General features: G+C 43.1%; 1 protein-coding gene across 13 annotated transcripts in view; it reads right to left on the bottom strand.

Annotated features, from left to right (window-relative positions):
* The window catches only part of LOC139533929 (liprin-alpha-2-like), a 213130-nt gene that overhangs the window by 10186 nt on the left and 188792 nt on the right, over window positions 1–14152 (bottom strand). For all 13 annotated transcript variants that reach the window (XR_011666888.1, XR_011666886.1, XR_011666887.1 and 10 more), the window contains 7 exons: window positions 13405–13625; window positions 11347–11584; window positions 9389–9418; window positions 8921–9048; window positions 8482–8666; window positions 4824–4908; window positions 1005–1086 (listed from right to left, as the gene is read on the bottom strand). Coding sequence is in view for 10 of the 13 variants with exons in the window: in XM_071332449.1 (XP_071188550.1) it covers window positions 1005–1086; window positions 4824–4908; window positions 8482–8666; window positions 8921–9048; window positions 9389–9418; window positions 11347–11584; window positions 13405–13625 (969 nt within the window). In the remaining 3 variants the exon portion in view is untranslated. The remainder of the gene's footprint in view (window positions 1–1004; window positions 1087–4823; window positions 4909–8481; window positions 8667–8920; window positions 9049–9388; window positions 9419–11346; window positions 11585–13404; window positions 13626–14152) is intronic.

Here is a 14152-nt window from a genome sequence, read left to right as displayed (position 1 = left end):
AGGAAAAACTGAATACAGACATAGGATATTTCAATGAAGACAGAAAATAAACTGTGATGATTCATTGATAGGCAACGCATTCATTTACTTAATGAATACCCATGTTAATATTAAACAACATCACTATGGCCTTTATGAGGTGTAATGTCAAGCAATTGCAAGCTGGGGAGAACATGGCATAGTAAATCACAGAGTAGACCTTTACCAACAGCCTCGGAGGCTTCCACCAAGGTGACATCAAAATCTGGGACATTGTCTCCCATAATATCAGTGAGATCCAGATTCAACACACTGCTGGTCCCATAGGCCCAACACCAGAGTGTTTCCCAACTCCACTCTTCCAGTATCCCCAACAGCACACAGTGTTGTTACAGCCTAGGACAAACACACCTCATTCAACTCATTGAGGGCTTGATGATCAGTTGACCAGTTGTATCAGGTGTGCTTGTCCAGGGCTACAATAAAAATGAGTACTGTTGGGGGTACTGGAGGACTGGAGTTGGGGAAACACTGGATTAGATAATAGACTTAATATAATAAAGCACAAAGAGTAATGTCAGCCGGAGGCGTAATCATTTTATAATAACTCTCGGTAACATGCTGACTACGGCATTGGAGTTCCCCGGGTCGTAATTACAACACAATACATCCAACGATTATGTAACAGCACTGTGTCATTCCATGTTTTGATTTAAGGAAAGTATCTGGTTTGCATTTCAAAATGCTGTATTAGAAAGGGTGACCATTAGGCTGAGGTAAGGCATCGGGTAATTGATTTGAAATGTGAAACATCATCAACGGTCAGAGGTTAGAGGATAATGGGTGTCGTATCTCAGGTGAATGCTGAGTGTGCAGACTGGGGAGTCAAGGAGGAATAGACCACCTCACCGGGGCGGAGAATATTATCTTCTTCACAGAGTGGGAGTCTGGCACAGACCTTGTAAATCTATCCCAGAGGCGGGAGGATTGAGAATGGCTCCAGGCCAGAGTAGAGGAGTGCCTACCTCCAGCCAGGCCACCACTGTGGGGCCGTCCCATTGGGCGAAAGGTAAGCCTTTCCTCCTCGCCTCTTCCAACAGCTCGTGCCTGAGGGCGGGAGCAGAGACATGGGATTAATGCACTGCACACACACATATACTGAGACTCTCACCCCCCCTCACACAAGGCACTAGTATTACACCGAGATTTTGTGTGTGTGTTCACTGTACAGTGCCACACACTTTATCTCTCACAGGCCAGAGCTTTCTGAAAGGGCACGACCTTATCATAAATCAATCTCTCCACACACACACTGCATGTAAAATGAGTACGCTCTCTCTCTGCCGCTAGCGCTCTCTCTCTCTCTCTCTCTGCCTCTATCTCTGTCTGCCTCTCTCTCCCCCCTCTCTCTGCCTCTTTTTCTCTCTGCTGCTCTGCCTCTTTCTCTCTCTTTCTCTCTCTGCCCCTCTCTCTCTCACCATCTGGTCCAGACACACCTTCAAGGGACAGCTAGGGCTGCTGGGCTGCTCACTGAAGCCTGACTTTGATTTGCTAATCTGAAGAACCACAAATCTCCACTTGTCTCTGTGCTGCAGCTGGGAATGTATTACTACTGCTGAGATACTAACCACAGAGAGACTGGGCTTTTTCTGCTGACTGCGATACCCTTTTGAGAGTCTTGCTGAATGTATTCTTTCTGCCATCTTTAAATCGTGTCTGGCGTCTTTATTCACATTCTTAAAAAAAAAAAAAAAAAAGGTAATACTTAATTTGTGCGGCGGTGGAAGTGTTCAATAGGTAAACTAAGATGGCCCAAGTGAAATAGAGAAATGTGTTATTTGTGCACCACTTTGAAAGCTGTCCTAAGCACTCCTGCCGCCATACTCAGCTCAGAGTAAATTGCACCTTATCTAGGGAGAGCAGCGGAGAGGAGGTAGATGTTCTCTTTACTCAGTCATGTACCAGGATATTTGTAACATGCTGTTTCCTGCAACACCAACTCTGCTAGGCAGAGTGAGAGACAGAACTGATGAACAGTCTATATAAATGTGTGTTTGGGGTATGTGTGTGTGTGTGTGTGTGTGTGTGTGTGTGTGTGTGTGTGTGTGTGTGTGTGTGTGTGTGTGTGTGTGTGTGTGTGTGTGTGTGTGTGTGTGTGTGTGTGTGTGTGTGTGTGTCTCATCTTTATTGCTGTGTGCACACTGCTAACTAATGGAGTTGGGGAGCAGATGGGTGGGAGGCCTGTGGTGTAGAAAAGAACCAGAGAGGCTACGCTAGAGAGATACCCAACTGTGGAACGCTACTTCCTGAAGACAGTTGATAGTGTCTGATTGGTCTAAGAGTCTGAATATAGAGAGGGCCTGTTGAGCTGATACATACATAACTCACACAACATGCTACACACATAACAACAGACTTCTGAAGATACAATTCTATTCAGTGAACAGAATACTTCATGAGAGTTCGAAGGCAGAAACTAGTTCCTGAGTGTAGCTAAAATGTCTTCCATCTGGAGACATAGTGGCCAACATGAGGCATATGGAGAAAAGGCATGTGACACATTATGTATGTGACTTAGTCAGAGTTGAAGGCCTCAGTGCAGAGAAAGGGCACTTGAATACACCATACAAAGACTGAATGGCCTGACACACAACATAGGAGATGTGTCCATTGATATCAATCAATTTTTTCCCCATTCAATGTCGTGTCAATACAACAGGCATATAGATAGATATGTTCATGTTAGGTTCTTATGCATGAAATATACATCCACTGAACATAGCTGGGAAAGGAAGGAAACAGTTATGACAAAGAAAATAAAACAACAAGATATGATGCCCCATAACCCGGTATCAGAACCGGTTATATCTCACAGTCACAGATATAGAAACACGCACAAGGAAGGAGGAAGGTATTGGACATTCCAAGTATAAAAATCAACCCCATTAACGGGTGACGGCACACATTCTTTGTCCAGCCATGGATGCAGCCGCCACTGCACTGTGGGGGAGAAACATTTTATACGGTAAATGAAAAGATAGAAAGATCGAAAGGAAGAAAGATAGCTAGAAAGCAAGGGGTCATTAACAGCCATAGAGGGTCAGAGTGACGTCAGCTTTGGCACCGGCCATTGGGAGGGGGACAGATGGATGGACAGAGAGGTGGACAGACGGCACAGCGCTGACAATGGAGATGTCCAGGTTTCACACTGTCAGGTTTCACAACTTACCCGCTTCTTTAGTCACATGATGAGAGGGAGGGAGGAAGAGTACAAGGAGAGAGAGAGAGGAAGAGTACAAGGAGAGAGAGAGAGAGGAAGAGTACAAGGAGAGAGAGAGAGGAAGAGTACAAGGAGAGAGAGAGAGGAAGAGAAAGTGACGGGAGACAAAAAGTGCACAAATGTTAATGAGTTAACAGCCCCCCCCCTACCACCTTGCCCCCAAACACACACGAATGCACAAACACACACACACACACACACACTGCCCATACATGCACGGACACATATTCAAACACAAACACACATGGACGCAGGCACACACACACACACACACACTGCAAAATAGAAACAGTCTCTCAAGTAGACAGGTGACAAGAGCTTTTCCAAAGACTGACATTAGAACAGTAGAATGACAAGTCAAAGAGTAGTATTGGTTAGCAAAAGAAAAGCCACTTTCTTCTTCTCTTTGGGTTGATGCAGCTTTCTACAGCATCGCGTGCAGGCAGACGAAAGATAATGCACTTGGGGCAAGACACCTGCAATGCATTGGTTCACATTCTTCACAGGAACAAACCAGCCAAATGCCAAACATTACCCAACACATCACACATACACAACACATCACACATTACCCAACACATCACACATACACAACACATCAGCAGTGAACCAATGAACGATCACGATATTGACCAGGCTGAAAATGTCAATGTAAATTCAGCAGGCAGTTCAATAGCATGCACTGGAGGAGAGCATCAAGATGCAAGGCGGTCCACTTCCTGGAAAACTGGAGAATCGACCCCAAATAGAACACAGTCGTCATCATCATAATACCTTCTATTGATCATCTGTAAGGGTGGGAAAGTTATTTGTCATGACAACTCAAAGCTCGCCTACAGAGAACGCATTTGTCATTTGGCACTGACACGGTAGACACATACATCCCCAGTTGAAAGGAGATTAAACTTGCACATGAGGGAACCCCCGTGTTTTGTCGTTCATGTGTGGGTTTAAAGGAGGACTATATCTGGAAAACCAAACCAAAAGAATGAACTAAGAATCGTAGGCCTACATGTGTGACATGAATAGACTTCTAACCCAATCAATAGTCTGACTGTGTGTTTGGTTAGGGGGGATCCCTCTATTGTACGTCTATTCAGGTTCCTGGTCTGTATTGATCCTCTCTCTGCTGGAGAGTGAGAGTATTGGAGATGTATCTTCTATCCAGCCACATGTGGAACTGCCTCCTATACAGGGAAAGGACTAATGAAACCCCACAGGGATTCCTCACCAGCCACTGTGTACGGGGTCAAAGGTTGGAAACAAGATAATGATCTCTATTCAGATGTACTATAGACAGACACTGCTGTCTGGCACATAAAAAGGTGTGTGTATCATAACACTTTACTAGAGTAGTGTCATGTACCGTAGATTAACACAGGGGGGTGTTCGTACTGGTGTGGTACATTGCCCAGTGTTTCCAGTGACACAGGTATGATTTATCTCCCACTGGTTGTGATGTGAGCCAATCGAGTATTATTGAGCGCAAGGTTGCTGTTTGTTTGGGGTGAAATGCTGTGGTGGCAGGTTTGATGGGCAGGAGGGGGGTGTTGTGAAAGCTTACTTCTTTTTCAGCCGGCGGTCTTTCTCAGCCTGAGTCCCCAGCTTCCCCACAGCCATGTCCTGACCCAGGTCTGGATCAGACACTCCTGTGAGAGAGGGAGAATGGGACGTTACTGCACTGCATGCATGGCTCATAGAAATCATCCAGTGTAGATAGTATCCAGACAGTACTAGCAAGGAGCCACCCTTATCTCCTCTGAATCTGTACTCAAGAGAGTTTACGCTTTTTCATAGTCACATAATCTACCTCACACAGATGGCAGAGTCAGAGGTGATGTTTGGGTGGTAAGTAATAACCTCTGTGACAAGTATCATCTAACATAATACAGGAAGGTTAGGGCCCTCAAAAAGTTCTATAGCTGCACCGTCGAGAGCATCTTGACTGACTGCATCACCACTTCGTATGGCAATTGGGCCAGAACAGTACATCACTGGGGCCAAGCTCCCTGCCATCCAGGATCTCTATATCAGGTAGGCTCAGAGGAAGGCCCAAAAAATTGGGCCTTTGAGACAGCTTCTATCCCTACGCCATAAGACTGCTAAATAGTCAATTAATGGTACCTGAACTATTTACGCTGACTCTATCTTGCACCGACCCTATGCACACCCACTAGACCATATATACACACCATATACACACTCACTAGACTACATATACACACTCACTAGACTACATATACACACCATATACACACTCACTAGACCATATATACACACCATATACACACTCACTAGACTACATATACACACCATATACACACTCACTAGACCATATATACACACCATATACACACTCACTAGACTACATATACACACACCATATACACACTCACTAGACCATATATACACACCATATACACACTCACTAGACTACATATACACACCATATACACACTCACTAGACTACATATACACACCATATACACACTCACTAGACTATATATACACACACCATATGCACACTCACTAGACTATATATACACACACCATATACACACTCACTAGACTATATATACACACCATATACACACTCACTAGACTATATATACACACCATATACACACTCACGAGACTACATATACACACCATATACACACTCACTAGACTGCATATACACACCATATACACACTCACTAGACTATATATACACACACCATATACACACTCACTAGACTATATATACACAGCATATACACACTCACTAGACTATATATACACACCATATGCACACTCACGAGACTACATATACACACCATATACACACTGACTAGACTATATATACACACCATATACACACTCACGAGACTACATATACACACCATATACACACTCACTAGACTGCATATACACACCATATACACACTCACTAGACTATATATACACACACCATATACACACTCACTAGACTACATATACACACCATATACACACTCACTAGACCATATATACATACCATATACACACTCACGAGACTACATATACACACCATATACACACTCACTAGACCATATATACACACCATATACACACTCACTATACTACATATACACACTCACTCAGACACACTACACTGTCACTCCCACACAAATCCCTCACACATTTAAACACACACACACACACACACACACACACACACACACACACACACACACACACACACACACACACACACACACACACACACACACACACACACACACACACACACACACACACACACACACACACACACACACACACACGCATCATTTGTTGCTGCTACTCTGTTCTTTATTTACTCTTATTATTATCTATCCTGATGTCTAGTCACTTTACCCTGCCTTCATGTACATATCTACCTCAAATACCTTATTATTATCTATCCTGATGCCTAGTCACTTTACCCTGCCTTCATGTACATATCTACCTCAAATACCTTATTATTATCTATCCTGATGCCTAGTCATTTTACCCTGCCTTTATGTACATATCTACCTCAAATACCTTATTATTATCTATCATGATGCCTAGTCACTTTACTTCATGTACATATCTACGTCAAATACCTTATTATTATCTATCCTGATGCCTAGTCACTTTACCCTGCCTTCATGTACATATCTACCTCAAATACCTTATTATTATCTATCCTGATGCCTAGTCACTTTACCCTGCCTTTATGTACATATCTACCTCAAATACCTTATTATTATCTATCCTGATGCCTAGTCACTTTACTTCATGTACATATCTACCTCAAATACCTTATTATTATCTATCCTGATGCCTAGTCACTTTACCCTGCCTTCATGTACATATCTACCTCAAATACCTTATTATTATCTATCCTGATGCCTAGTCACTTTACCCTGCCTTTATGTACATATCTACCTCAAATACCTTATTATTATCTATCCTGATGCCTAGTCACTTTACTTCATGTACATATCTACCTCAAATACCTTATTATTATCTATCCTGATGCCTAGTCACTTTACCCTGCCTTCATGTACATATCTATCTATCTGGTACTGGTACTCCCTGTATATATATCCATTATTGATCTGGTACTGGTACTCCCTGTACATAGCTTCATTATTGATCTGGTACTGGTACTCCCTGTATATAGCTTCATTATTGATCTGGTACTGGTACTCCCTGTATATATATCCATTATTGATCTGGTACTGGTACTCCCTGTATATAGCTTCATTATTGATCTGGTACTGGTACTCCCTGTATATAGCTTCATTATTGATCTGGTACTGGTACTCCCTGTATATATATCCATTATTGATCTGGTACTGGTACTCCCTGTATATAGCTTCATTATTGATCTGGTACTGGTACTCCCTGTATATAGCTTCATTATTGATCTGGTACTGGTACTCCCTGTATATAGCTTCATTATTGATCTGGTACTGGTTCTCCCTGTATATAGATCCATTATTGATCTGGTACTGGTACTCCCTGTATATAGCTTCATTATTGATCTGGTACTGGTACTCCCTGTATATAGCTTCATTATTGATCTGGTACTGGTACTCCCTGTATATAGATCCATTATTGATCTGGTACTGATACTCCCTGTATATAGCTTCCTTATTGATCTGGTACTGGTACTCCCTGTATATAGCTCCATTATTGATCTGGTACTGGTACTCCCTGTATATAGATCCATTATTGATCTGGTACTCCCTGTATATAGCTTCATTATTGATCTGGTACTGGTACTCCCTGTATATAGCTTCATTATTGATCTGGTACTGGTACTCCCTGTATATAGCTTCATTATTGATCTGGTACTGGTACTCCCTGTATATAGCTTCATTATTGATCTGGTACTGGTACTCCCTGTATATAGCTCTTATTTTACTCCTCTATTTTCTTTTTAATCATCATTTATTTTACTCTGAATTGTTTGGAAATGTTCGTAAGCAAGCATTTCACTGTAAAGTCTACACCTGTTGTATTCGGTGCATGTGATAAATACAATTTGATTTGAGAAAGTATTATCCCCCTGGCAAGGCACTAAACCCTACATGCTCCTGTCAGTCACTCTGGATCAGAACGTCTGATAAACTGACTAAAATGTAAATGAATGACTACTCATTAACCAAAGAGTACATAGAACAGATAAAAGAGCAACTCATATCAGAGAAGTGCTGGTAGACCAGTACCTTGACTCTGCCCGATGGCCTCCCTGTGGGCATGCAGCTGTGCCAGTCTGGTCTTCTCCTTCTTGCCAAACAGGCGTCCGATGGAGGACTTGATGCCCTTCTTCTTGGGTTGCTTGTTGATGGAGTCCTGACTGCTGGCTACGCTGCTCAGAGCACTGGCCTCTGCCTCCAGGTTGGCAGGAATGCTGCAAACACACGCACACATATGCACACACACGCACGCACACACACACACACGGTCAAGGAAAAAGATACAACTTGGGTAAGAGATCATTTGTCTCAAACTATCGTCAGGATGAAGAAGGTGGAGAATGTGTGTGTGTGTGTGTGTGTGTGTGTGTGTGTGTGTGTGTGTGTGTGTGTGTGTGTGTGTGTGTGTGTGTGTGTGTGTGTGTGTGTGTGTGTGTGTGTTTGTGTGAGCGCTATAAGTGAAACATACCCTCGGGCCTCGTTGTGTGATGAGGCTGGCAGTGTGCGGGTCATGCGTACGGTCCGGGGCGTGGGGGGAGGGGACGTCTCACACTTGATGGTAGCCTTGTCCTGGCCGTCATCGTCGGTGGCCGCAATCTGACCGTGGAGAGGTGAAGAGACCTGTTAGTAGCTCTTATAAAACTAGTATAGTAACACCTCACACATCAATCTCTACAACACTGTTATTACACTATAGTAACACCTCACACATCAATCTCTACAACACTGTTACTACACTATAGTCACACCTCACACATCAATCTCTACAATACTGTTATTACACTATAGTAACACCTCACACATCAATCTCTACAACACTGTTGCTTATAGGTCTCCAGAGTCCAATAATGGCAAGGATACACCAGATCATGACAGTCATCTACTATGAATTTGAAATGTCTAATGTAATAAAATGAACATATCATTAGTACTGTACCTTTCTCCTGTGTTTCCTCAGATCACTGGGCTGCAGGGTGGAGGACAGGAAAGAAAAGGAAAACAGCAGTTTACAGTAAATCAGTAAGATTAAACTAAATGTCCTCCCCCATACAGAAACACCTCATGTATAGTTATAGACATGGCTAGCCGATATACCATCAGGTGGGCACATGACCTGTCAATTACACATTACACCACACAATCAATTACAGTGATTTGTTGACAAAATAACCTGCTATGCCACTATTCATTTGAGAGGTCAATCAAACCAAAGGCTCATTCTTTAAAAGCCCCTGGGTATTGGCAACATTCTCTGTCTGAGACCGTCTGGCTGTCTGTCTGGCTGGCTGGTTGGATGGATGGCTGGCTGGTGGAAGGCTGGATGGCTGGGTGGATGGCTGGGTGGATTGTGGGGATTTGAATACTTTTTGTGCAGTGGAGGATAGAAAAAAAAGAGACAGACTCCTTATGATGGGGACATCTGGAGCGCTACAGTCCTGGGTCAGTGTGCTGTGTGTGTGCTGTGTGTGTGTGTGTGTGTGTGTGTGTGTGTGTGTGTGTGTGTGTGTGTGTGTGTGTGTGTGTGTGTGTGTGTGTGTGTGTGTGTGTGTGTGTGTGTGTGTGTGTGTGTGTGTGTGTGTGTGTGTGTGTGTGTGTGTGTGTGTGTGTGTGTGAGACAGACAGACAGACAGACAGACAGACAAAAATCCTCTATCGGCGGCACACACAGTCAACTGATCAGTTCATTCTAATGCGTGTATTTCTAGCCTGCCATTCAATAATGTCATCTGGGTATTCATCAGGGCAGACCTTTTTTCCTTGGTAGTATTGTCTCCATCTGAAGCTGGAGCAGCCAGAGCTACAAACTAGTAAAAACAACCAATGTACCAAGGCACATGACAGGGAAGTGTTGCAACAGGCTGACCTAATGTAGACAGTACTTTCATTGACCTAACAGACAGTACTTTCATTGACCTAACAGACAGTACTTTTATTGACCTAACATTGACAGTACTTTTATTGACCTAACATTGACAGTACTTTCATTGACCTAACAGACAGTACTTTTATTGACCTAACATTGACAGTACTTTTATTGACCTAACATTGACAGTACTTTTATTGACCTAACAGACAGTACTTTTATTGACCTAACAGACAGTACTTTTATTGACCTAACAGACAGTACTTTTATTGACCTAACAGACAGTACTCTTATTGACCTAACAGACAGTACTTTTATTGACCTAACAGACAGTACTTTTATTGACCTAACAGACAGTACTTTTATTGACCTAACAGACAGTACTTTTATTGACCTAACAGACAGTACTTTTATTGACCTAACATTGACAGCACTTTTATTGCTCAATAGGACAATAATGGCAAAATATAAAAAATCTTCTGAAGTCCTTAAAACATAGTAAACAAACATAGCACAGACTATCACATCCTGGTATCTACAACACACACAAACCAAGCCAAGCTCTACGATGAAGGAGTAATGAACCCCAGCCAGATAGATTATGCAACTCAATCCATCAAGGAAAGAGCACCATCTAAATTAAGTTGAAAGAAAGCCAACACATGCTTTTACAAATGGCTGGCTAATGAAAAAAAATCTCTCTCTCCGAGCTGCTTTGAAATCTGGTACGGGGTCATTTGAGGTTACTAGTTTACCATCAAATTGAGTTAACTCTCCGTTATAGCATAATCAAGGGCAGCTCAGGTGAAGTAGTCATATGAGGTCTATTGAAAGAGCAAGGCTGAGAACAAAGAAAGAGAGGCCAAACACAGCATACTGAATGCTGATCCCAGGTGCTTCTATTGGCCCTGTCCTGCACCACAATACAGACAGAGCCTGATACGGCTGTGGTAGCCTTCGTCAAGACTGGGATACACTCGTACATATACCCCCCACCACACCCACAGCCCGTCCTGACCCCAGCAGCGTACCAGTGTCATGATACCCATGCGCTCCATGTCTGCGGTGCTGCGGTGGTCCAGCTTGGGGGTGGAGTGTCCGCTGGGCGGGGAGGAAGAGGCCAGGGAGGAGGCGGTGGCCGAGGCGGTGATGGAGGCTCCGGGGTGGTGCATACGGGCCAGGTTGAGACCCTCCAGGCTGACGCTGGCCACACGGTTCTCTATCTCCTCCGCCCGCAGCTCTGTCGACTCCTTCTCCTCCTGGATCAGTCTGGGAGAGAGGGGGAGGCGGAGAGGGAGGGAGGAATTGATTAGACTTATTTCACAGCTGTATTCAGCCACTGTATATATAGAAAGCTCATTCACCCAACAGGACTCTGAGAATTCTCAGAATCCCTTGGTCCTTTGTGGTTAAATTCTCTGGATGTTCATGGAAATCCCCACTGCAGACCCCTAGGGCTCCTCTTAAAGACAAAGCCGGGAGACAAAAAGCCAGTTCATTACCCATAAACCATATAGGCGCACAACACTACCTCACAACACTAATTAATTTAGAATTTAATTCACAAGGCTTCTGCCATCGGAGCTGAAATCGTATTCCAACTCAGCATATTCTTACCCAGAAATCACCCCGATGAGGCATGTCTCTATCGATTGTGCTTATAAGCAAAAAACAATAAAGGCCTTAGGTAAATTAACAACACTTCACTTTAAAATGTCACTTAAGCTTAGGGTTGTGTGAAATAATACTTGGCTAATCCCCAGACAAGAAGATCAGTACAATATTAACAAGCAAGTAACATACCTTGTATCTTGAATAAGCCCAAACCAGTAAATACTGTTGTTTGATTTCAAACTGTGTCAGGCTCCCAATGTTAACCAAGTGTTTATCATCTTAATACAATAGATTATTCTGACAGCTAAGTGGGTAAATGATCAATACTTGAATAAAACTACAGTATATCAGTGTCAGCTCCTCGCAGCTTTTCTAGGTACTGTAACTGGCAGTATCTGAGGTTTGTGTTTAATTCATCTAGACAGGGCATCACACTCTGCAGACAAGAGCCAACAAGCTTCAGCCCTGAAGACAAGTGTGTCCACACACATCCATGGATATCCAATCAATTACTGTCTCATTAAATCAATTTCATTGCCACAGAAACCTGAGGCACGGAGCCCACTGATAGGATGAGCCAGCCTTATGGGTGGAGAAAGCTAGGCCAACACCCATAAACTCTCCCTCATGTCAAGCACTAAGAGGCATATTTTACCAATCAACAATGAAGTGACCAACATGGGTTAATTAAATCAATGTGTCAGTAATGTTTCCCAAGGAACTTTATCCACATAACATACAACTTGATTTACATAAAGATCAGTCACAAGGGGTGTTTCCTGGCAATGAGACCTGACCAGGAAGCCAACAGTTTTTATAAATGTAAATGTCTGATCCCTAGCATGGTCTGTCCAATAAGAGCAGGGTTAAAGTCAGGTAAATGTCTGATCCCTAGCATGGTCTGTCCAATAAGAGCAGGGTTAAAGTCAGGTAAATGTCTGGTCCTTAGCATGGTCTGTCCAATAAGAGCAGGGTTAAAGTCAGGTAAATGTCTGATCCCTAGTATGGTCTGTCCAATAAGAGCAGGATTAAAGTCAGGTAAATGTCTAGTCCCTAGCATGGTCTTTCCAATAAGAGCAGGGTTAAAGTCAGGTAAATGTCTAGTCCCTAGCATGTTCTGTCCAATAAGAGCAGGGTTAAAGTTCAGGTAAATGTCTAGTCCCTAGCATGTTCTGTCCAATAAGAGCAGGGTTAAAGTCAGGTAAATGTCTGGTCCCTAGCATGTTCTGTCCAATAAGAGCAGGGTTAAAGTCAGGTAAATGTCTGGTCCCTAGTATGTTCTGTCCAATAAGAGCAGGGTTAAAGTCAGGTAAATGTCTGGTCCCTAGCATGTTCTGTCCAATAAGAGCAGGGTTAAAGTCAGGTAAATGTCTGGTCCCTCGCATGTTCTGTCCAATAAGAGCAGGGTTAAAGTCAGGTAAATGTCTGGTCCCTCGCATGGTCTGTCCAATAAGAGCAGGGTTAAAGTCCCGTACCGTATCTCTTTGTTAATGGCGTCCAGCTGCTCCTGCAGCATCATGGCTAGGGTCTGGGCGTCTGAGTGACCGCCGGGGGACAGCAGGTCCATGGAGCTGAACATGGTCTCCCGGTCATCGTCATCAATGTCCGACATGTCAGACATCTCACTCTCAAAGGGGTGGCTACCCAGGATGCCTAGCTGCTGAGAGCGCCACTCGTGCTCCCCCAGTGACTTAGCCTGTAGGGGAGGGTGGGTTTACAGATACAGAAGTGTGCACTAATCAAGGGAAGTGTGCACTAATCAAGGGAAGGGAGTGTTCTTGAGGTTATCCTTGTAAAACATCATGGGCAGGATGACATAACTGTAGAGAGATGTGACATTTTAATGTAAAGAGACTTGAATATGTTTTTGCACTGTACAAATATTACAGCACACATTATGATTAATACATTCAATGCAGTATTTTGGTTTTATAAAATAATTGGCTAAGTAAAGCTGTCAGCTTCAGGGAGTCTAAAATGTCTCTACTAATTCAACTTTCATCAGACAAAATAATGAGGCTTGACTTTTAATACGTCCCAAAGGATCTTAACAAGCCATTAAAGAGTTTTTAATAAAAATAAAAATATGCTAAAACAAGCTTCTAAGATTACTGCTGAATGTTAGTATTTATCTCCAGGTTATTTCAGTCTTCAAACCTGAGACACTGTAACAGTAGCACTTTATAACAATGATCCTCAAAGGCAATGCTAACCAATCACACC

The sequence above is a fragment of the Salvelinus alpinus genome, chromosome 11 (assembly GCF_045679555.1).
Source record: "Salvelinus alpinus chromosome 11, SLU_Salpinus.1, whole genome shotgun sequence".
In the NCBI taxonomy this organism is placed as follows: Eukaryota; Metazoa; Chordata; class Actinopteri; order Salmoniformes; family Salmonidae; genus Salvelinus; species Salvelinus alpinus.
This window is presented reverse-complemented; position numbering and strand designations above follow the sequence as displayed.